This window comes from Canis lupus, chromosome 1, assembly GCF_048164855.1.
Source record: "Canis lupus baileyi chromosome 1, mCanLup2.hap1, whole genome shotgun sequence".
Classification (NCBI taxonomy): Eukaryota; Metazoa; Chordata; class Mammalia; order Carnivora; family Canidae; genus Canis; species Canis lupus.
This window is the reverse complement of record NC_132838.1, coordinates 84,125,951-84,150,226: the sequence shown is the minus strand read 5'-3', so window position 1 is coordinate 84,150,226 and position 24,276 is coordinate 84,125,951. Positions and strand designations below refer to the sequence as shown.

General features: G+C 40.7%; 1 protein-coding gene and 1 non-coding gene across 7 annotated transcripts; both read right to left on the bottom strand.

The window, feature by feature from the left end:
- Window positions 1–1,750: 1,750 nt before the first annotated feature.
- Window positions 1,751–23,943, bottom strand: NMRK1 (nicotinamide riboside kinase 1). 6 transcript variants are annotated; one of them, XM_072837843.1, is made up of 11 exons: window positions 23,779–23,929; window positions 23,293–23,361; window positions 20,450–20,513; window positions 15,634–15,724; window positions 15,302–15,350; window positions 14,852–14,950; window positions 9,791–9,923; window positions 9,642–9,713; window positions 8,658–8,764; window positions 6,639–6,722; window positions 1,751–2,688 (listed from the first exon to the last, which is right to left on the bottom strand). In XM_072837843.1, the coding sequence occupies exons 3-11, from the start codon at window positions 20,476–20,478 to the stop codon at window positions 2,669–2,671; spliced, it is 684 nt and encodes a 227-aa protein (XP_072693944.1). In that variant the 5' UTR covers window positions 20,479–20,513; window positions 23,293–23,361; window positions 23,779–23,929; the 3' UTR covers window positions 1,751–2,668. The 6 variants fall into 6 exon arrangements, with proteins under 6 accessions (XP_072693944.1, XP_072693979.1, XP_072693969.1 ...); XM_072837878.1 differs by lacking the exon at window positions 8,658–8,764 and having other exon boundaries at window positions 23,779–23,936; XM_072837868.1 differs by lacking the exon at window positions 14,852–14,950 and having other exon boundaries at window positions 23,779–23,920.
- On the bottom strand, window positions 3,922–4,035 carry LOC140609004 (small nucleolar RNA SNORA12). The gene has a single exon (XR_012011014.1). It is a non-coding gene; the product is annotated as a small nucleolar RNA SNORA12 (small nucleolar RNA).
- Window positions 23,944–24,276: the final 333 nt, after the last annotated feature.

The following is a 24,276-nucleotide window of genomic DNA, read 5'->3' as shown; positions in this document are numbered from 1 at the left end:
TTGTTCCCGTGGCAACATGCCCAGACAATGAATCATAATTGGTTCAAATCTGTCATGACATCCTCTGTGTCACCTCCCTTGCAGTCGGAAGTGGCCATGTGAGCCAGTTCTGACTCCAGAAACATCTGAAGAAGGTTGCTGGGGACACCATTGGGTGACTTTGGGAGGCATGTGGCTGTGTCTCCCTATGCCTTGATAGATGATGCTATGTCAGGAATCTCAAATGCTTTCCTGTGATCTCCTGGTGATAAGTCCACAAGTCAAGGATGGAAAATCCTGGCTTTTTAATGATATCTCTAAAAGATTTTATTTATTTGAGGGGGGAAGGAGGGAGAGAGAGAGAGAATGAATGGGGAGGGGGATGGAGGGAGAAGCAGACTCCCCACTGAGCAGGGAGCCAGACTCACAGAGTTCCATCCCAGGATCCTGGGATCACAACCTGAACCAAAGGTTAGACTGAGCCACTCAGGCGTCTCCTTTTTATGATTTTTGAATTGCTGCAAAAGCAGAGGTGCCAGATAAAATACAGGACAAATCTGAATTTCAGAAAAACAACAGCCTTACATATGTAGTATTTGAGACTTATTTATGCTAAAGTTATTTATAAGTAACTACAGAGTATCTGAAGTTCAAATTTAACTGTGTCTTCTAATTGTGTTTTGTTTTGTTTTTTCCCTAAATCTGACAACTCTATGTACAAACTTTGGACTGCCTGCTTTGAACTTAAAACAAACAAACAAACAAATAAAAAAACCAGTGAGTTTAAGCTACTACTCCTCAAATATTATATTGGTTGCCTGTGAATTCATTCTTGATGTAATAGGAATTTATCTTTGTACCCAATATTTTTTGTGTGTTCATCACATGCTAGACATGTGCTGATTCTCAGGGGTGTGTGTGTAAATAAGTCACAGTGGCAAGGCCTGCCTTCATGGAGCTTCTATGTAGCTGGAGAGACTGCCACAAAATGAGTGATTCTGCATGTGATAGTATAATTACAATAGTGCTTTGAAGGACAAGTAGGGGAGCCTTGAGAGCATCTCAGAGGGAAGGATGAGAGAAGTCTTCCTTGAGTAGGACCTCAAGGCACTCTGAAGGAGGGGCAGGAAGGGCAGGCTGGTTGGAGGGAAGGGTTGTGGAAGTTCACTCTGAGCATCTGGAATGCGGCAGGAAGGGTCCTGGTAACTCTGAGGAGAGGAGGTCACGGCACTGAACAGCAAAAAGCTGAGTGATGGGCAATGAGAACAGACAGGCACAGAGAAGCTGGTTCAGGGAATGCCTTGGAGGCCATACTAAAGATTTGAGCCTTATTCTATGCTACGGTCAGATATCACATATCTGCATATCATCTTACAAAGAGGAAATAAAGGCTTTCAATAGTTTGAAATAAAGACTTCCCATAATTCAATCAAGTCATAATAGCTATCAGGTGGAAGAACCGCCATTTGAGCTTTGTTGTTTTTTGCTTTCTGTGTAGTGTGTGTGATCAAAAACTTCCTAATTATCATTGAGTACAAACTAGTTAGAAATACAGAAAAGGGACTCCTGGGTGGCTCAGTGATTGAGCATCTGCCTTTGGCTCAGGGCGTGATCCCGGGATCCTGGGATCGAGTCCCACATCAGGCTCCCTATGGGGAGCCTGCTTCTCCCTTTGCATGTGTCTCTACCTCTCATTAGTAAATCAATAAATAAAATCTTAAAAAAAATACAGAAAAAATGAGGGCTGATAAAATGAATCTGTAAAGACCAGTTAAAGTTATTGTAACAATATGTTTATATTTGTAAAGATTTAAAGGATTGGGAGTAATCCACCTGTTACAAAACAAGAGGTTGATCAGTACAGTAGATAATCTTAATTCCAGCATTGAAAGAGGCTTCAAAATATTATATAATTCAGATCTCCTGTCTGTTCTTTTCAGTGAAAGGAACATCATGTAAGTAACCGTAACTGATTTCTGTGACTTTAGACCATTGGTTTGACAGAAAAATAAAACACAGAGAAAATATTCCCTGTTATAACAAAGTATCAACACAAGTAACACAATGATCCACTGGTTTTACATATATGTAAGAAAGAGTAACAAAACACACACACACAAAAAGACACTCTGGTAAGTGACTGCTACTCCTGCCAAAGGCTTTATTTGCAGGAAATAGGCATTGGTATTGGATGGTAATGAATATTATAGAAAATCTAAAAATAGAAAAATATCAGTGTGCATTGAATCTAAGGCAAATGCTTTGTGATATATGAGGGGTGTGTATATATACACACACATCACATACATACACATACCTACATAAACACACATAGACAAGCACAATAGATTACATATATACTGGATTGTGATGTAAATATTATTTTGTACTCTGGGTCCCATTCAGAAAAGTTTGACAATCATTGGTCTAGAGAAATTGACTCATTTGTGAACTATGCTATTTCTCTACTCCGTGGAGGGAAAACAAGTCATTAAGGTAAATTCCTGTCCAGTGGTGTGAATAACTGTTTACTGTTCCACATGTCAGGGAAACCATGTGTGATAACACAAACAAAGGAACCAACAACTGTTATCATACCAAAGTACATATTGTATCTTGGTTAAGATCCTCAAACATACTCCTTGGAGTTTCCTAATTCATCTGAGGAAGGACTCAGTGCACTCCATCTTTATGTTGTTACTTGCAAACCTTGAAAACAAATACAAGTAGAAATAAATTAATAGAGAATTCCAATTCTCATTTTGTTAAATCTTCGCACGTAACAACAGTAAATCTTAATAGAATATTAAGATTACAGGGAATCTGGAGCCAGAAATGCTGCTTTTCCATAGAGAACCAAATAGAGGCCATGTCTCATTCTTTTAATCCTTCAACTAAATTTAAGCCCATCTTAAGATACCAGACATCTAATTTCATTTGCAATTGGTATAACACTTATTGGCTTCAAGGAATGAAACAGTTTGCAAATTAGAAGAATATCACAGAGGGTGGCTGGTTGTTGTAGAATTACTACTACTACAAGGAGTATTATCCTCGATTTAGAAAGAGTATGAGTAATTTTGCTCTTTTTTCTTAAACCAAGGAAGCCTAGCTGAAAACTTGGTGACTTTGGCTTGAAACTCAATGATAAACCTATTGCATTCATAGTATAGAGTTCATGTCAGAGAAACAAATTTTTTTGGTGTAGTATTTAATTTCTGAAGTATATACATACAAATATGATTATATTCTATGACCAAGCAAGTGCTACTTCTGAAAAACTTTAATTCCAGAAGAAGGAAACAAGTCATATGTGCAGATATTTTGACAGCATGTTATTTGCCAATGTGAAAAACTTGTAGCAGTACTAAAAACTCAACAATTGTGAAAAGGATCATTAATCCTATGATAATTTGGGCTACTATATTATATATTAGGTCATTATACTATTACTTTTAATTGAACATTATATTTTAAATTTGATATAGAAAAATACCAAAAGAAAAATTAAATTTTATTTTGTAATTTCTTATTTCTTTGATTTGAAACAAGACATATGACATCTTTCCTCTGCACTGAGATGTCAATGCCAAGTCTTAAAACTCACTTTTAATAAGCAAAGTAGAACTCAGCCCTGATTCCTTTAACTGGAAGAACTGTTTAGTTTGACTCAGTTTCATAATATAATAAACTCTATAAAGTTCCTTTAAATATTAAATACTAATGTAAAAGCAGAAATGAGCATGGTGATGAACCATGTAACCATATAAGACTTATGTGAACAGCAAGAATATTGGATATGTACACATTAAGATGTTAATATTGCTGATTGGTGGGAATTCAAGTGATTATTTTCTCTCTTTTTCATATTAAAACTTTTTGCATAGTTAATATGCTTTTATAATGAGATGGAAATACACATTTTTTCCCCTTATTCTTTCTACATGTGGGAGCCAATCTCCCATCAAGTCTTGCCAGCTTCTATCTAGTATATGTGGCAGAGTCAGGCTCCCTTGAAAACCTAACAAGTATGCCAGAGAGCAAACCCCCACTATGAAAATAAACTCTCTCAAAAGGAGTTTGGATGTTCTGGTGGCTAGACAGCCTTGTCATTGTGAGAATAGGTTATGGTTAAATTTTGCCTCAAACACTGAATTTAAACAAGGATTAAATTAAATGTATAACTTTATGTTCTTACTCTCTTGGGTCATTTGTTTCATTAATAATTAAATTCAAACTCTGCTCCATCTCACTATTATTATTTTATCACAATTCTGATTTTATGTATTTAGAATGGAAGGTTAGTTCAGCAGGCTTATGAGAGGTTATGAGGAGACTGCAGAGTAGTCCGCTGGAACCTCGGAAAGGCCTTTGCTAGCTCAGCCCCCAACCGTGGGTTAAACCAGGCCATGCCGAGGATCCCTCCAAGCAGCTTTGCCAGGGCACCATGGTTGCAAGAACTGGGAAAGGTGGTAGGTTACTATAAATAACACCGTCATTTATTTATGCAACTAGAAAAAAAAAAACTAATATAGATCTTAAGAGGTAAGAAAAGCTGATCTGCTTTGGATTTTGTCTCATCTTAACATTTGTTTTTTTTTGTTGTTGTTGTTTTGTTTTTTCTACTCAACTTTATCTGATATCTAGAACACAGACAAGATAGACTTAAAAGGTACAGGTCCTTTTAAAGGTCCTTACTAGCCTCTAGGACATAAGCAAGGAAAGAGGAGGGTTGCCACACACATGGACATGTACTTTCTTGTGGGCTTTCATTAGCTGAGATCAAGAGTCAGACACTTAACTGACTGAGCCACGCAGGCACCCCTTCTTGTGGGCTTTCAGTGTCCATCAAAACATACCTGTTGTTCTTGGGCCTCGGAACAGATGGCAGAGGCTGGCATTTGGCATGGAATGAAATGCAGTTTGCCTGAGCTACTGATTAAGGCTCCTTTCATCTTTATCAGGAGATGGATCACAAGGCCAAACTCCAAAGTATGACTTAGTCACTACAAAAATGGACGTAAGCACTGGCCATTATCAAGAGGATGGAAAGGTACGGGTGTCCAGCTGCTAAAACACCCTCAAGTATCTCGTTAGGGCCAGAAAGGGAGCCAATAACTCTCAGAAGAGTGGCTCTGGCTCAGCTGCTATCATTTATGAAGGCTGAACTCCTTCCTCCCTTCACCCCACACTCTTTACAGCCCATGTCGGTGCCCTGAGCTTCCCTGCCTTTCATCAAAGTAACAGACAGCAGGGATGGGCAGGCATATCTGCCAAGGACTGTAAGTTCCACTTAGGAGAAACTTTAAAATGGTCCTGAAGTTTCTTCAAATGCGTTCATGCCCACAGGAAGGGCTGATCCCAAAATGAGGAGTGTGTGGGATCAATAGGCTGGTTGGGCTTAATCCCCTCATAAGATAGGAATTTACTGAGAACAAAAGAAACCTAATTCTTGTTAAGAGATGATGACATCTGGACTAGGGTAGTTGCTTCTTAAAAGCACGTCCTATTCTGCACTGCAGGAGTGACTCCCACTGTCTCCTGAACAAGATGGTTGTATTTTGCATGTGTTAACCATGAAAACCCTTTGAGTACAAATAGTTCGAATATTATAGCAGCTGGATCCCCGCCTGCTTTTTCATCCTCCTTATGGTTTCTACTTCCTGCTCTGCTTTTCCTTTGTGGAATTTCTCCTGCTAAACAGGAGAGAAGATGAGTACACGGTCCAGCCCTAGCCAATCAGAGTGTGCCACCTCCCTGGCCAAAGTGGTGAGGTTAGCACAAGCCACATGACCCAAGCAGGACCAACCAAAATCTTCCCTGGGGCTTTCTAGCTGAGCTAAAATGCAAAACTGCTTTTTACAAAACTGTTTAAAATTCTTTTAGTGAGAATCATATAAAAGCTCCTTGGAACCCAATACCCAGCTTCTACATTTATCAACTCATGGGAAATCTAGAGAAAGGATAAACTGTCTTTTTCTACTGGGGATTTTACACAGAGGAGAATGCTGCTGCCAACACCCAACATATCTGTCAGTGGAGAGAGTCTGACTTCCAAAGAAACCCAAATACAACGTGGAATTGTGGCAGAGCCTTGAAGGTTATATTTGAGCTCCTTAACCCAGCGAGCCTGAAGCCATAGCTACCCCCTGTGCTTTCTTTCTGCTTAAGTCAGATTAAGGAGGGTTTCTGGTACTTGCAAAATGTGTCATCTAATATGAAAACCTTAAAGAAACATTCAATAAATATTTTTTTTAATATCGTGTGTTTATTTTTGAGGGATTTGGGAAAATAAATTCATGGGAAATCTTTAAGAGTAATAAAGGAGAAGAGGTGCTCTAGACATATTTAAGAGATCACCAGCCTTTTAACTTCACTCTGCCCAAAGGATAATTTCAGTCCCACTGAAATAATAGCCATCTACTAAAAAACTTAAACTATGTAATGTAAACATCATTAAGGGATGTAACAATGGGTGGATATTTTTACCCTTAAATAAAAAAAACCCTCATAAAAAAAATAATCAAGTCCCCAAACCCATTCTTTAAAGCAATGAATGAATGCATACAATCACTCCTATATGAGCATTCTGGTAAACCATTCGTGGGTATGTAATGAACTCTTTTCCTGGCTGTTCCTTCACCAGCCACAATACTTACACTTTTGCTTTGCTAGTTCTTGTAATAGATCTTCATACACTTGTGTAAAGAGTTCCTCTTCGGATTTTGTTCCATCTAGGTAAACTAAGGAGAAAGGAGAGCAGTTCAAAGGCCAATGGGCCTATTGGTAGAGGATTCTAACTCTGGCACCTGACATCTCCTAAGAATACTAATAGGTTTAGGGGCACCTGGGTGCCTTAGTCAGTTACATGTCTGACTCTTGATTTTGGCTCAGGTCATCATTTCAGGATGGTGAGATCAAGCCCCGTGCCACATTCTGTGCTGGGCATGGAGCTTGCTCTACCCTTTCTCCCCTCAAAAAAAAAAAAAAAAAAAAAAAAGAATACTAATAAGTTTAAATCAAGAACACAAGACCTTAAACACTTATAAGATTTAAAAGACTGCTTAAAAATGAAACCTTTAATCAGAAAACTGGAGGTGAGAGAGAGAGAGAGAAGTTTGAATGTTAAGAAAAGGATGCATAATTTGGGAGGACTTGAATGTGGGAGCAGGTATCCTGGAGAGATGAGATTTGACAGCAAGGCTGTCTATGCCTTAGTCTTCAGGGGACTCGAGGTCTGTTTGGCCTTTATTCCAAAACACTGGACTCTGTTTGCAGGTTAAGCAAAGTGGGGTCATGGTTAGATTGGCCTTTTTTTTTTTTTTTTAAGGTTTCATTTTTAAGCAATCTCTCTACCCAACACAGGGCTTGAATTCACAACCCCAAGATCAAGAGTTGCATATTCCACCTACTGCACCAGCCAGGTGCCCCTAGATTGGCAATTTAGGTGGAGAGGGAGAGAGGAGCACCCTCCATATCTGTTCTGTCGCCCTGTTCTATTGAGCACATACATCTCCCTCTAACATTGCCAGGGGAATCTCAGTAAAATCAGAATTTGGGGTGATCTATGGGTGGCTCAGTGGTTTAGCGTCTGCCTTTGACCCAGGGCATGATCCTGGAGTCCCGGGATCGAATCCCACATTGGGCTCCCTGCATGGAGCCTGCTTCTCCCTCTGCCTGTGTCTCTGCCTCTCTTTGTCTCTCATGAATAAAAAAAAAAAAAAAAAAAAAAAACACCAGAATTTGGTATCTACCATGTCCTTGTTTAAAACCTCTCTGTAGGGATGCCTGGGTGGCTCAGTGGTTGAGCATCTGCCTTTGGCTCAGGGCATGATCCTGGATTCCCAGAATTGAGTCCCATATCAGGCTCCTTGCATGGAGCCTGCTTCTCCTCTCTCTCCTTGTGTCTCTGCCAATCTTTCTGTGTCTCTCATGAATAAATAAATAAAGAAAATACATAAATAAAACCTCTCTGCAGAGGGCTTCCCACTTCTCCTCAGATAATGACCCAAGTCCTTAACTTGCCTATGACCTTGTAGAGTTGAGATCTTCCTCATGTCTCCAGCATCTCCCCCACCCCACCTCGTGGTTTTCTCTACTGAAAATACACCAACCTTTCAGGTGCTATTCCCGCCTTCCTGTCCCTGGCCTTTCTGTGTACTGTCTGGGATGATCTTTTGCCCCCCACCTACCTCCCTTTCCTGTTAAACCCCTCAGAGTGTGGTTTAAGTGGTTCCTCAAGGAAGCCCTCCCTGATTGCTGGGCCTCAGCTAGTCCCCCAGAACTTGGTATCACAGCACCTGGCATAGCTGGAAAGGACATGCTCATGCAGCTAGTATTTTTAACATTTGTTTCCCTGATAGAATGTTGGCTCATAAGAGTAGGGGCTGAGTTTGTCTTATTTTCCTTAATATCAATAGGGCAGTACCTTGTACACAGAAGGCATTCAATTCAATATCTGTTTCATGAATGACCATCTAGAAGTTGACAGGCTTTGACAAAAGCCTTAGAGAAACAGAAACCAGGACAGTCAATCATGAAGAGCCCAGAGTGTTCTGGCTTAAAGAGTTCCTTTATAATGTAATTCACGAAAAAGATGCCTCCTAAAAATCCTTTCTCTCATGGACTTCGAGCAATGACAAGTAAAGGCCTTCCGTGGAGGGAGAGAAGGCGCTTACCAATGTTACGGGTGATGTTCTCCATTTCTTGTCTGTGCTTTAGATACATGGGCCACACGTGGCCATCAAAGTACCCTGAGGCATCTGGAGGCTTGTAGACCCTTTTACTATGAAAACACACAGGAAACTTAATGTGCACAGAGACATAAAATTGATAAAGTAAACTAATAATGGTCAGGGTGATGGGAAAAATCACTGAGACTTAATCTAAACAGAATTAAGAGTATACGTTTTAGATTCAATACTAATTAGAAGACAGCAGAACTGATTTAGTTTTCTGATCCAAAAAAACTACTTTTGTAATTCACTATCATTCATAATTATCTCCTCCTACTACAGTGCTTTCTGAGAGAACGAAGAGACAAATATCAATGTGAATAATGACAGAGAACCTGATAGATTGGATTAGGCTTTCAATTAATTGGGTGTTCTTTGTGGCTGTCACAGAATAATGGCTCTCAAATTTAAAATCAATCAACATGGGATTGCTGCATTTGGAGATATAGGAGAGATGAGTCAAATGGTCTGTAGAAGGGCCTTTTCTTAGAAAAGCAATTTGCATTACCTCACGTGGATGACCATTTCTAGAAAAAGATTTTGCTCTTTGTGTAGAAGAGACCAGGCTTCTCTTGTTTGAAAAATGACATATACATATTGCTCAATCATGTTCTTTCCTCATTGTTCCTAAATTTTGTCTTTTAAAAAATGAAAAAAAACTTTTTCTTAAAGAAATTAAAAAAAATTTTACTTAAAAAATTTTATTTTTAATTAAGTATGGTTGGCATACAATGTTAGTTTCAATTATATAACGTAGGGATTTGACTTCTCTATAGGTTATGCTATGTTCACCATGAGTGTAGCTACCATCTGTCACCATACAGTGCTATGATAAATACTACTGATCCTATTCCCTATGCTGTACTTTCTATCCTCATAAATTTTGTCTTTTTAATTATAATCCACAAAGGCAGTATCAAAACTCACCTCCTCCTCCTCTTACATTCTTCATATGGAATCGTCAGAAAATAGCTTCTGTTCCATAGAGTGTCTAGAGGCCTACAAAAACAGCATGTTTAGTTTACCAAGTTTTCACCCCATTCATTCAGAATCAATATTAGGTTGAGGATGCTTACTTATAATTAAAGAGAAGGAAGCCTTCGATGATTAATATGGGAATTTCTTCGGTGCTTCCAGAGTCTGTTGATGGGTTTTCCATCCAGCAGGAAATGGTGGACATCATTTCATCCATATTAAGCGCTTCAAGCACTTCAAACAAATATACAAAAATATGAAATCAATACAACAAAAGATTTATGATGTGGCTTTTTATGATGAGTATATCCAGGGCTCTATAAATATATAGAATAGCACTATTTCATTTACCATTCAAAATACCTAATAACAAATATTTCAGAAAAATTTAAATTCTATTACTGACAAATTGGTATGTTTGAAACATTTCTAATATGGAAAATTTCAAATACATATAAAAGTAGAGAGTAGAGTACAATGAACTCCCATGTCCAGCTTTGGCAATCATACATTAATGGCTAATATTGCTTTATTTATAATGTCTATTCCCTCCTAACTAGACCAAAGTTTAACATATTTGGATGACAAAATATCTATAAATTAGTGAAAGATAAATGATATACTGGGGAAAATATCTGCAATATATGTAGCAAAGAACTAAAATACATATCTTTTCTTTTAAGATTTTATTTATTTATTTGAGAGCAAGAGAGCAAGAGAGCAAGAGAGCATGAGTGGGAGGTGCAGAAGAAGAGGGAGAAAGAATCTGAAGCAGACTCAGCCCTGAGCACGGAGCCCAGCATGGGGCTTGATCCCAAGACCATGAGATCATGACCTGAGCTGAAACAGTCAGACACTTAACCAATTGAGTCAGTCAGGCTCCCCAAGAGCTAGTATCTTTAATATATAAAGGGCTCTTACAAGTAAATAAGAGATAAACCATTAGAAATTTTATAAAGGGGTGATCCCTGGGTGGCGCAGCTGTTTGGCGCCTGCCTTTGGCCCAGGGCGCGATCCTGGAGATCTGGGATCGAATCCCACATCGGGCTCCCGGTGCATGGAGCCTGCATCTCCCTCTGCCTGTGTCTCTGCCTCTCTCTCTCTCTCTCTCTCACTGTGTGCCTATCATAAATAAATAAAAATTAAAAAAAAGGAAATTTTATAAAGGATCCAAATATGTCCTTTTTAAACTCTAAAATGTGCATACTTTTTGAGTTTACAATTTCCAGCAAAATATTCCAAAACACTGATTCTCAAAGTGTACTACCTAGACCAGCAGCATTTGTATCACTGGGAATTTACCAGAATAACAGTTTCTGAGCCCTACTCCAGAACTACTGAATTGAGCCATCTGTACTTAGAGGCTTTTTAGTGGAAGGTTTTACAATTATGGATTAACTTATTAGCTAGACATAGGACTGTTAGGATTTTCTCATTGTTCTGGTGTTAGTTTTAGTAAGCTGCATTTTTCAAGGAAATTGTCAATTTCATTTAAGTTTTCTAATTTAGTTGCACAGACTGTTCATAATATCCTCTTATCTCTTTAATGTCTGTAGGATCTGTAGTGGTATTTCCTTTTTTTGTTTTTGATATTTGTAATTTGTGCCTTCTCTTTTTTTCTTGGTCGGTCTTGTTTAATCTTAATCTGATGGAGGATCAGTCAGATTCCTGATTTTATAGGTTTATGTCTTATGCCAAGTTTGTGATGTTTTACACATTTACTTCTTTTTTAGCACCACACCTTTTTTCCTCTCCTGAGACTGCAATGATATTTCTGCTAGTTTCTTTTCAGTCTCTTTTTGGTCTGTTGTTTAGATAGAGTAATTTCTATTGTTCTGTCCTCCAATCCAAAGATTCTTTCCTCTGTCATATTTATTCTGCAGTTGAGCCCATCTTAGGAGTTTTAAAATTTTAGTTACTGTATATTGTCAGTTAAGAAATTTCTTTTTTTTTTTTTTTTTACATCTTCTATTTCTTTACTGAGGCTTTCTAGCTTTTTACTAGATTTAACAATGTTCACAATCACTCGGTGAACCTTTTTATGAATGCTGCTTTAAAATCCTTGTCAGATAATTCCAATATCTGTGTTATCACATAATTGGTGTCTGTTAATTGTCTTTTCTCATTCAAGTTGAGAGTTGCCTGGTTCTTGATATGGCAAGTGAATTTCAGTCTCATTCTAGAAAGTTTGGGTATCATGTTGTGAGGCTCTGGATCCCATTTAATCTCCTTTTTTATAGGCAGTTACCCTGGTTAGGTGTAGTATGCAGGTCCAGGTGGGGGTAAATGGTCATCTCCTTACTGAATCTTACCAACATGGAAATGGAGGTTGCCTTGGTAAAAGGAGGCAAATGGAGGGCTGGTGTGGCTTCCTTGCTCTTGGTGAGGATAGAAGTTCAGGTATCAAATGCATCCTGCTGACAGCAGCTGATGCTCTCTGGGTGAGGAAAGTGGGATGCACTACCTCACATTGCCTCATCCTGCTGCTGCTGCTGCTAGGTGGGTGTAGAAATTCAGTTCCCTGTCTGGCTCAACTGATAGGACTCCTGTGGGGTCCTCTTCCTTGCTGGTGCCAGACAGGTCCAAAAGTCTTGCTCACTGCTTGGCCCTGCTGAACCATGAAGGGAGGATGGTTTTTCTTTTTGTGTTTGGCTACAGTAGGGTATATTATCAAAATGACTTTCTATTTCAATAGGGCACGCTTTTCCTGGTCCTTTGACTACAGGGTACAGGTTTCTTGGGGCTCTTTTGTCTGTACCTATTGATGATTCCATGGCACACCTCTCAAGTACCCCTTCCTGAATATATGACAGGTTAGAAGAAAATCCAAGGAATCACAACCAATCATTCCGCAAGTCCCAAAGGCCAGTCTGTTCTCTCTTTGAGTCTTCCTCTGTTTGCTGTGTTCCATCCAAGGTTTCCAATTATAAGAGGTGGAAAGAGCAAGGAATGTAGGCAATCCGTCTTTGCTGAAACCACAAATACCATTAGTTTTAATATATTTTCATTATTGTTCAGTTAAAAGTATCTTCTGATTTCACGGTGATTTTTTCCCTTAACCCAAGGGATATATAGAAGTGCTTTACTTCGGGTGAAATGTGATGACATCTGGAATTTACTTCAAGAAGACACAGAAGGAGAAAGTGGGTGAGGGCATAGATGAAATATAAATTGGTCATAAGTTCATCGTTTTTAAAAGCCAGATGATGAATTTATGAGAGTTCATGACAGTCTTCTGCCTACTTTTGTATGCAGCTGTTTAAATTTTTCCAGAAAAAAAAGGTATTGATTAATATCCAAGCACTTGAAAGTATTCTATTTTTTGTTACTGATTTCTGATTCAATTCTCTGTGCTTAGAGCATATCTCTATATTACTTCATTCTACTGAAACGTACTGTTGTTCTATGCCCTTGCATATGCCTTCCATTTTAGTTAATGTTCCCTGTATTCTTTTTCTTTTTTCGGGGTGAGGGGATGTAGCAAAGGCAATTCTTTTTTTTTTAATTTTATTTTAAGAAAACAAAAATGTGTATTCTGCTGTGATTGGCTAAATGTTCCATATATATTAGAGTGGTTGTTTGTTGATTACGTTGTTCAAATCAGTTATACCCTTATAATTTTATCTGCTTTTTTCTATTAGTTACTGAGGAAGTTGTGTTAAAAATCTCCCATAATAATTACAGATTTGTATATTTCCTCACGTAGTTTTGTCAGTTTTTGCTTACTGTATTTTGAGGTTATGTTATTGGGTACATACAAATTTTAGATTGCTTATCTTCTTGTTGAATTGACCCATTTATCTCTATTTATCTCTAGTAATAGTGTCTCTAGTGATATTCTTTGTGTTTACTTTGTCTGATATTAGTAGTTATACCAGATTTCTTTCAGTATATGTTCACATGGTATATCTTTTTCTAGCCTTGTCTACTTTTCTTTGTCCTAGTATCTAAATATGTCTCTTATAAGGAGCTTATAGTTGGGCTTTTCTTTCTTTCATTTTTTAAAATCTAGTTTGACTGTCTTTGGAGTATTTTAGTTCATTTAACTTAATGTAGCTACTGCTATATTTGGCTTAAATCTATCATCTTATTCTCATTTTCTATATTTTAATCATCTTTTGATTTCTTTAAATTGTTTTTTACTTCTGACTTATTTTGTATCAACAAAATTTAATGATTCCATTTACTTATAAACTTGATAGCTATACATCTTTAAACTATTCTTCTAGTGATTATCATAAAGATTTTAACATTACCTTGATTTACATTAAATTTGTACATTTACTTAAAAATTTCAGATTTTTCTTTATGCTAGGCTCCTGGAAGTGGGACACTTGACACATGGCATTAATACTTTAAGGTCTTTGGAACATATGCTCAAGCAACCTTCCAGAAAGGTTATATCAATTAATATTCCCATCTATGAAAGTTTTCATTTTATTGAGCCATCATTATGTAATTAGATAACTGTGCAACCATCAGATAATTACTGCTTTAAAAATCTGTTTATGAGGTGAGTGGGGAAAAAAGTAATTTACAACTCTTTGACTATTTCTGAGGTTGACTTTTTATTGTACATTTATTAATCAAATAACCTTTTGCTTCCATGAATAGCTTATTTATATCCTTGGACATCTTTCAATTGGAATATTTCTGTTTTTCTTATCAGTTTATAAGAACTTATTTGAATTAGGAATAATTTTTTGTCAATCATTGAAAACAGACTTTCCTTGTTTAACTCTTACTCTGTAATTACCTTCCTTGCTAATCATTAGAGGGGAAGAAAAGTAAAAAATATCCTGGCTGCAGCTCAAGACACAAGAACAGGCAGTGAGTCAAGGATTTTGCTTCTCTTAAAACTATCAAGTGTCTGTAAGAACTGATTACATAACATTTTTCCTCTCATGTCATCAAAGTTAAAAATAAAGAATGTAGTTTATGGCTTTTTAAGATAGCTGTTTCTGTTGCCAGTTTGCATAAACACTCAGTGGTCATCTTGTTCATGATAAAAGCTGACAAGACCATTAAGTATAGTTTATTAGTATGATATTCTCTATAGGAAAATAAATATCTTCTGATGGACTTTATAATCCTTTGGCTTCAAAGCAGGGTTAGATTGGGCAAGAGAGCGAGGTGAATCCATCTAAAAAATATTCGCTAACCTTTATGAGCAGTGGAAAGAAGAAAACAGCTGTCTAGTCCACCGCGGTCACTGGGAAGGTGAGCCCATTGGATGAGCTTAGAGTTTGTTCCAGGCGAGACTGCAGGGAGGCATCGGGGAAGTATCCTTAGTATGTGTACCCCAGGCAGGGATGAGCAGAGTACCAACAAACCTACCTTATTCTAGTTTTAGTAGAAAAATCTATTGTTCCAATGTTTTCAGTTTTAAGTAAAAGCCTGGGGAAAAGGTTTCATTTGTTTAAATAGCTGGACATAAACGAGAAAACTTTACAAAAGTATGTGTAAAGGGCAGCACACTTTGATACTGTCTTCATAGATATTTAACACGTACTTAAGCACATTTTGAAACTGTCTTCACAGATAGAGAAGGTATTTGGGTTTGAAAGAGAAAAATGGACATCAGTGAATATTTCACACACTCATCTACTTACCGTCATACTGCAGAAATCCATTTGTATCTTTCGCTATCTCAGACTCTGGCTGGAAAAAATAACAAGAACCCATCAAAACTGTGCAGGGCAGAAATAATACAATTATAGAATGAAGAGGCGATAAACTTTTACTAAATCCTTTGGAAGACGAGGATAATTAAAATCAGAGCCACACCAATAAGTAATGCCATCTAGTGGATAAGTGGCATTACTGCAACCCTTCACCCCAAAACCTCTGTCCCCTAGCAAAGGCTTTTTGGATGTAATTTAATTAACTTTGCTACTAGAACTTTGTTGTATTAAATGAATGACCTAAGAAGTTTTATAAATACCTTAAAGAAATCATCCTGAGATATGACACTGCAGTTTGGGAGGTGTTTCTGCAAATTCTTAGCCAGTGTTGTCTTCCCGCCATTTGTCACACTGAACAGAAAAAGAAAAAGAAAAAAAAATTGAAAATACCAAGAAGAAAGATGCATCAAAAAAAAAAAAAAAAAAAGATTTTATTTATTTATTTGAGAGAGAGAGGGAGAAGCACCCTCCTGCTGACAGGAAGCCTGCCCCATGTGGGGACTCAATCCCAGGACCCAGGACCACGACCTGAGCCAAAGGCAGATGCTTAACTGCCTGAGCCACCCAGGCGCCCTGAGTAGCGCATTTTAGTGCAAGTATATAAAATTGCATGTGGCCACTGTGATTTTGTTTCAGGGCACCATGGAGAAAAGTGGAGGGCTGGCTTCTGACAAGCCACTTATAACTCAATCACATCTCTGCTGTGATGCCCCCTTTATCATTAAATCTCTGTCCACTTTGGGGCTTGATGGGAAGTCCAGTGAAGCTTATCACATAGAGTCAGTTACATGTCCCTCGTGGCTGGACTGTGTGATGTGGAGGAGAATGCGGACCTTGGCTAACTCCTCTGTGTACCTAGTTTGCCAGAGTCTAGCACCACACAACAGCACATGAGAGGGCCTTCTGTAGTCACTCATTCAGTCAGAGCTTTCATTAACCTGGGGATGCTGCCTCAAAGGGTTTTGTGCACTGATTCGTGGACTTTGTGAACTTGAGTGGGAAAAGAAATGGCATTTTTTATATATTTTTATATACTTTTATTATATTCTAACAGAATTTTAGCTTTTCCTTTAATTATAAATATAAATAACAAACGTCAGTAGTATTAACAGAACCTGTGAAATTTGTTGTCGATAGAAATCAGAGATATTTTCATATCATTTGGGGCAGTTGGGGCAGATATCTTGAAGCGTGATCAATACTCATTATTATTTCAAATTGATGGCAGTTTTTAGACTCACCACTGGACACTGTTATTTAATAAATTAACAAAGAAGTGTATCACAAAGTGATGATTTGATTTTTAAAATATTTTTATAGCTAAATTTCATTATAATAGGTTTCCTTTATATTTTTGTTTTTATTTTTTAAAGATTTTATTTATTTATTCATGAGATACAGAGAGAGAGGCAGAGACACAGGCAGAGGGAGAAGCAGGCTCCCCACGCGGAGCCTGATGCAGGACTCAATTCCAGGACCCTGGGATTACAACCTGAGCCAAAGGCAGACGCTCAACCACTGAACCACCTGGGTGTCCCCTATTTTGTGTATTTAAAACCGAATTTTCATGGCACAAAAAACTCTTAACTGCATATTTATTTGCAAGAACCTGTGCTTAATCCTAGGTGAGATACATTGCAATGTATTTATAATCTAGACAAGAAACTAATATTCATTCATCAAAATTGTTTACTGACTATAATTCAATTATTACCCAAATACCTTATACCTACAAAGTACAAGGAACTTGATTCAAAAGTTTTTTGTTTTTGTTTTTGTTTTTTGCCTTAGAATACACAATTGGGTAGGAAATGGGCATAGTTATCTCGGAAAAGACAGGAGATGTGCTTGGGTGGCTCATTCTCTTCAGCATCTGATGCTGATTTTGGCTCAGGTCCTGTTCCCAGGGTCCTGGGATCAAGCCCCAAGTTGGCTCAGTGGGGAGTCTGCTTCCTCCTTTTCCTTTACCCCTCCCCCTGCTTGTACTCTCTCTCAAATAACTAACTAAATAAACAAATCTTGGAAGAAAGAAAGAAAGAAAGAAAGAAAGAAAGAAAGAAAGAAAGAAAGAAAGAAAGAAAGAAAAGAAAAGGAGAGAGAAAGAGAGAGAGAGAGAGAAAGAAAGAAAGAAAGAAAGAAAGAAAGAGAAAGAAAGAGAGAAAGAGAGAGAGAAAGAACAGGAAAGTGGGTGGGTGTTACCCTTTGCCTTGGAGAAATACTGGTATAAAATTTCTCCCCTTTAACAAAAATGTCTATAATTCGCACTGAGTTTCCATAGTTCAGATACTGAACTTTGGCTTAAAAGAGATAGTAAACAGGGCTAACTTTATTATAGTATGAGCAACCTGGCCAGAAAATGTGTCATTTTCGAGACTTATCTCTTTCAAATGATACACAGTCAAACCAACACTGACTTAACTGGAGAGAGACAGTGAGAAGCAAGCACTCCAGTTTTGAAGACTTGGAGGAGGCAGACCAGACAGTATAGGTCAGAGAGATGGGAGGGGGGATTTAACAAGAATTTAAAAGAATTTAGCAAGTCGGAATTGCACAAGTTCATGCCTACGATCCATACTAGGAATCCTGGTCAGGTGACAGCCTTAAGACTAACTCTTCTCTTTCAGCATGCTCAAAACCACCACGCACCACCAAATTCCTGACCACCGTCACGTGCCCTCCCACCTCAGGGCAAGAGTCCCCAGACAGGTGCATGCTTTATCTTAGGGTAGGGGGAAGGAAAATGAATAACTGTTTGAGGACACTTCCTTCTTTGTTCACAACAGCCAAATAAATGCACAAGTCCTGGTCCATTTGTTTTTTGTCCAAGAGACAGGAGGGGGAGTGTATTTGGAATAGGACAGTGGGCTAAGCAGAAGTTAAAAAGGCTGTCTATAGGTACTTAAGAGGAAAATCCTTTCTGCAGCAAGCAGATATTCATATTACTATTTTACAGTTGAGGAAACTAAGGACTGAAAGACTATATACTCATAAAACTTGCCCAAGGTACAACTAGCAAGTCATGAGGAAGGGATACAAAGTCTAACTCTAAAGCCCATGGATCTTTTTTTCCCCAAAACCCTTAATATTTTTTAACATCACAGAATTCTGTGAGAATCTGTTGAAGACTATCTGCCCCTCGCCCAGAAAAATGAACATCTTCACACTGGCACTAAATTTTCAGGAGGATCCTGAATGACCCTTGACTCCTTTGGAACCCCTGCTATTCCTTGATGTCTTAACCAAATGATGACTTCATAGCAGAGCAAGTGGTTAAGTATACAAGGAGGATACAACACTGAGTCTGGAAGAAGGAAGAAAGGCAGGAACAGAGGTCACTGCAGCTGAGTCCAGCAGGTGCTTTAAATGCACAGAAGCAGCATTAAAATGAAATCCTGGCACTCTCCAAGGAAGAGACAGTGAAGAAGAGGCTTTCTTAGCACCTAATACACGTGGCAAGGAAGCATGAGACAGGTTTGTACATCTGGAACATTGAGAAGAGGGGATTTTATTCCTACATACACAGAATGAAAGTTGTTTTGGATGCCAGAGTAGAACTGGCAGCTGCCTCCCCAGGTTCTACCCCTGTTTCTGGGGTGTGGTTTGGACTGACTCGACTGTCAACTATAGAGCAGGGCCCCGCTAGCCTAAGCTAATCGGGGCAGGACCACCCATTTTGCCACAGTGACTGTGTGTATGTGGTACAGCTAGTCTGGTCAAAAAGAAACTCATGATCTGGAGGAAGAGAGGCATTTTGTTTTGTTTTTTTTTTTACCCTAGTAGCAGGCTAAGAAATACAAATTCCCAGCACCCAGCGGTATCCCCTCGGGCCCAAAAAGTGGAGTCGACTCTAGGATGAATCCCAATGGATGAAGACACAAAGAAGAGATAGAAAGAAATGGAGTCTTCAGTGAGTTCCTGTATCAAACCTTTCCTGCAGCTTATCTGCCCCTGAAGCTGATACGTTTCTTTTAGTATTTATGGATAGTCTTCATACACCAGGATATTCAGATTCTGTTCCAGGTAACTGGTAACCACTGCATATTGTTCACCAGGTAAGAGAATAACTAAAAATTTCTGCAAGAAGATTCAACTGGTGGAGAGGTATGTAGGAAAGGTTAAGAAAGGGAGGCAATCAAGGAACGAGGGCCTGATTTAGGAGGGTGGCACTGAGTGCAGAAGGGGAGGCATAGCCAAGAGAAGCAATGCGGAGAAAAACAAAACTTGGATTCTGGTTCGATGGGAGCATGACGAGGCAGAGCTCTGACACCGGGTTCATCCCCTTTACCTCTGATTACTTATTATAGTAACATAATACAGTGATCCCCCCCAAATTCCAGACTTTTAAGTCTCAAATATCTTATGAATTGGACTCCACATAATGTGTGTATTCACACATTACTCAGAAGAAAGCTGAACATAACACAGTAGCAAAGTAGACAGCGTCCTTTGGAGCTGGCATTGGTGTCTTATTTGCATGTATACCTCTGGTACCACAGGTAGGGTGACCATGTAATTGAGGACGCTTTTGATGGGGGGACAAACACAACTAATAACCATGCCAGGGCAATAGGTTCATAAGGATAATAAGGATAGGGACACCTGGGTGGCTCAGTGGTTGATTGTCTGCCTTCGGCTCAGGGCGTGATCCCAGGGTCCTGGGATTGAGTCCTGCATCGAGCTCTCCGCAGGGAACCTGCTTCTCCCTCTGCCTGTGTCTCTGTCTCTCTCTGTGTCTCTCGTGAATAAATAAATAAAATCTTTTTTTTTTTTTAAAGGATAAGGATAGAAGGTGTCTAGTGTCAACTCCAGCAAAGAAATGGGAAAGCAGGCATATTTTGCTTCCTGACGGTCCTCTTTCTCTAGGAGTCTAGGAGATTCCTAGTCTCTAGGAGTCTAGGAGACTCTCCCATCTCCTGTTGCCATTTCTGTAACCAGCATGCCACTGTTTTATATTTGCCAGGGACCTGCTCTCTTCTTTGGGAATCCTGACTCCTCCATCCCCTACCACATCCACATGAAAACACCCTTTGGACATCCTGAGTACCTCCACCAGTTGTTTGTAGCAAAATTACTCACCCACTGATTCCAATGACAAATGTTTTCATAATTAGCTTTGAAAATCAAGTCTTCCTGAAATTTCCTAAAATTAAACAAACAAACAACAAATCAAATGCTTATCACTGGGATGTCTAAAGAAGTAAAAGAGTCTGAAATTAAGAGAGCCAGCTGAGGGGGAAAGATGACCATGATCTCTGGGCGACCGTGCCCCTGGATTAGCCACACTCAGTAGAAGAGCTTCACAAGGTACCAGCTTCTCTCTGCTAGACTGACTCTATGCTAAATGCAACAACTGGTGTGTGCTCAACAGGCCAAAGTCTCAGAGAACACACATTACAGAGTCTCATAACTCTGAAATTCAGTTTCAAGATTCAGTTCCCTGGAGATGACCTATGTTATTTCCCCTATACCAGGAACCCACAGAGCTTGCCTCTCCCCCTCTTCAGAAATGAGGGCAAAACATCACTGCTGGTCAGAGGCAAAAGGAAGTTAATTCCCTTTAAGGGTGTTATTTCCTTACTCAAAAACCTAAGTCCAAGGCCAGGGTAGACAGATTTCTTCAGAAAAGGGCCAGGTAGTAAATATTTGAGGTTTTGTGAGCCCAGAGGCAAACTCAAGCTTATTACGTAGGTACTTATGTAACAAGAGAGAAAACAGATTTCTACAATGTTTTTAACGAAAGTCAAAACAAAATAATTGATTACAATTTTGTTGTTGTAATAAATGTCTACTAATGAGAAGAATGGAATTCCTTTCTGATTGGGATAATATTTCTTTTACTGGATTTCAAAGTTCGTGTTCTCAAACAGAAAACTGTTGGCAAACTTTCAGGCCCAGAGCCATATTTTAGCCACCAGGCCATTATCTGTTGACCTCAGATCTGGGGGGTGGGGAGTAGAAGGCAGTTTCACACAGGGCCCCCTAAGGTTCCATAAAGCAGTCCTGCGGATAGTCTAATGAACCATTTCTACCTCTTTATGGGAAAGATGAGCCTCAGCTGGAGGGGACCTCAGACTAGTGGTTCCTGAGGGTTGCCTGGACTAATGCTGTTCTTTATCCCCGGACTTCTCTGGTTGGATGATCGGGGATCTAAACTGGGCCACTGGGGTGAGTGGTCCCTGAGCTGGAGAACCCCCAGCAGCCCTCCCAGTTCCTATCTGGCCCTGACCTATGTCCTAGCAAGTCCATTGCTTTCTTCTTTCCAACCTGTTAAAAAGTACTTTATTACCAAGAGCAAAGAAAGGATGCTGCACATGTGCTAGCTTTATTGTGAGGCTCTCATGTATAATGGATGGCATTTTTATTGATGTATTATTAATAACTGAGCACACTGAAAGGCAAGGACTACTGGTCCCCCTGCTTCAGGCCACATCTGTGCATACACCTGAGGATACTGGATCAATTACATAGCAGGCAAATAACGAGTGTGATTGTGGCACTGGCAAGATGCTTGAGGGGGGTTATTTGGGTGGAAACTAGCAATTCAGAAACAAAGGGTGAGGGAGAGTCAAGAACCTACTTACAAAATTGCTTGCATTCAGGAGGGGATTCCCACAGTCAAATGCAAGTTTTTACCAAAACAGGAACCCTTAATTCTGTATTAGTTGGCTAATACAGCTATGACCCAAGACAGTGTTTGTGTCAATGTTGGGCACAGTCTATTAGCATTTAACAATGTGACAATGTGGTGGGAGGGGTGAGGAACTGGGAGAAGCAGAATCAAGACAGGTGCTGGGGGGAGGGTGGGCCGAGGAATCCTAGATGCCATTAATTTCAAAAACCTCATTGAATGCACAGGGCAGCACCAGGTGAACTGCAAATTCAGGAATGGAATTGTCTACCTCCACACCACTTGGTGTTATTACACTGCCTGTTGCCTTCCTTAAGAACTATTTTAAAATCACACTTAAAAACTTGCAGTCAAGAGTTGCCAGACTCCAGATACATACAGCAGATTCCATAGGCGTTACAAGCTTCAACTACAAACTAAATCACTGGATGTCTCTGGAGAGACAACCGTTTGCAAATTTCAGTCTCATCAATCAGGGGCATCTGATTACTGGGAAAATATACTACCTCCAATCTCATGGGATATTTATGTACTTTATTCTCCCAAAAAGTGCAAAGCTTTCTTCAACAGTAGAGTCATTTGCAAACGAGGTGGAGAACAAGCTAAAATAGCCAAGAGCAAACCCAAAATGAGTATTTAAATGTATTTTTTTTACCCTAAGTAAGGTATGTCGTTGAGTCCTTTTTTTCATCACTTGTATGTGCTTATTATGTGTATTCCACTACTAAACATGTGCATCTTGGATCCTAAACTGCAAAATGGTCAAGAGGTGGCATGTACAGAAATCAAATTATTAGGAAGGCACCAGCTCTCCAATACAAATGGGACGACAACATGCGGATCGTGCTTTTCCATGCATCTAAAGGGCAGTCTGGTATTTTTAAGCCAGTGAAGTGTTTCAGGACTTCTCACTCACTTGCTTTATTCCACAGTTATTTTGATTATCTTCTTTCCCCACAACAGGGAAGTCTTTTCCTACTATTGTCTAAATTCTGCTCCCTTTTAGTGAACAGAAATCTCCCACGGTAAGAATTTCTGAATACTCAACCCATGCCCCCTTCCCGTGGAATCACTTTCCTCTTTCCCTAATCCCCGGGGCGAAAACTTTCAAGCCTCATTTTAGATAGACTCTCACGTGAAGTTTTTTTTCTCGTCCCTTTTTTCTTCCCCCAAACATACAATTGGCTTCTAAGACCGTGCTACTTGAAACTGAATGCACGCTGCATTTCTTGTTTGCTCCGGCCCTTGCCTCCCCTTGGAGGGTCCATCGGCTAGGCCAGGGTCGGCCTACCTCAGCGAAATGCCAGGTCAGTCCATGATTTCATTAGGCTTTGAGGGCAGCCGCTCAGCTCTGCTGTCGCTGCAGAGAAAGCGGCCACAGGCGTTAGTTACATAAGCAAACGAGCGTGGACACCGAGATCCGAATTTCTTATAGTTTCCCAGCGCCCCCAGATCTTTTGATTTCTTTTCCTCCATTTAAAATGGTAAAAAACCGTCCCCAGTTAGCAGGTGGCAAGCGGGTTGGGGATAAAAGTTTGCGACCTCCCTTAGGGACCAAGACTTGGCGCCCCGAGCCTGGAGACTTGTCTCCACAACCTGTGTCTCACGCGGCGTGGGAGCAGCTCGCCGCGCACGCGGTCCCCGTCCCCGTCCCCGTCCCCGTCCCCGACCCGGCAGGCCCTCTGTCCGCGTCCGGGCGGCAGGGCCCCGCGCGGCTTGCAGGGCGCGGGCAGGCTGCAGCCGCGGGCCTCGGCGGCCGGGTCGCGCAGGTACTCACCGGGCGCGGGGCCGGGCCCTCCCAGGCCGAGCGGCTCAAGATCGCCGGGCCGACCCGCCGCGACCCCCGCGACCCCCGCGACCCCCGCGGCCGGCTCGCCTCGAGGCCCACCGCCCCTCCCTGCGCGCCCCTGCCGGGGCCCGGGCGGCCAACCGAGGCGATCCGTCGCGCCCCGGGCCGGACGCGGTACCGGCTGCAGCGCCCGCGGGGCGGGGCGGGGCGGGGCGGGGCGGGGCTCCGGCGACCTCGGCGCACCTCGCTCCCCCGCGCTCTCCGCCCCCGCCCTCGGCCGCGGCGCGCTCCCGCCGCCGTGCGCGCCGCCCGCGCCCCCGCCGCGCCGCAGCTGCCAGCCCGGGAGCCAATGAGCGCTCGGCGAGCCGGCGGCCACTTCCTCGTCGGCGGGCCGCGCGCTCGGGCGGCTCGGGCGGCTCGGGCGGCCCCGGGGCGGGGCGCGGCGGGGCGGGGCGCGGGGCGCGGGGCGGGCGGGGCGGGCGGCTG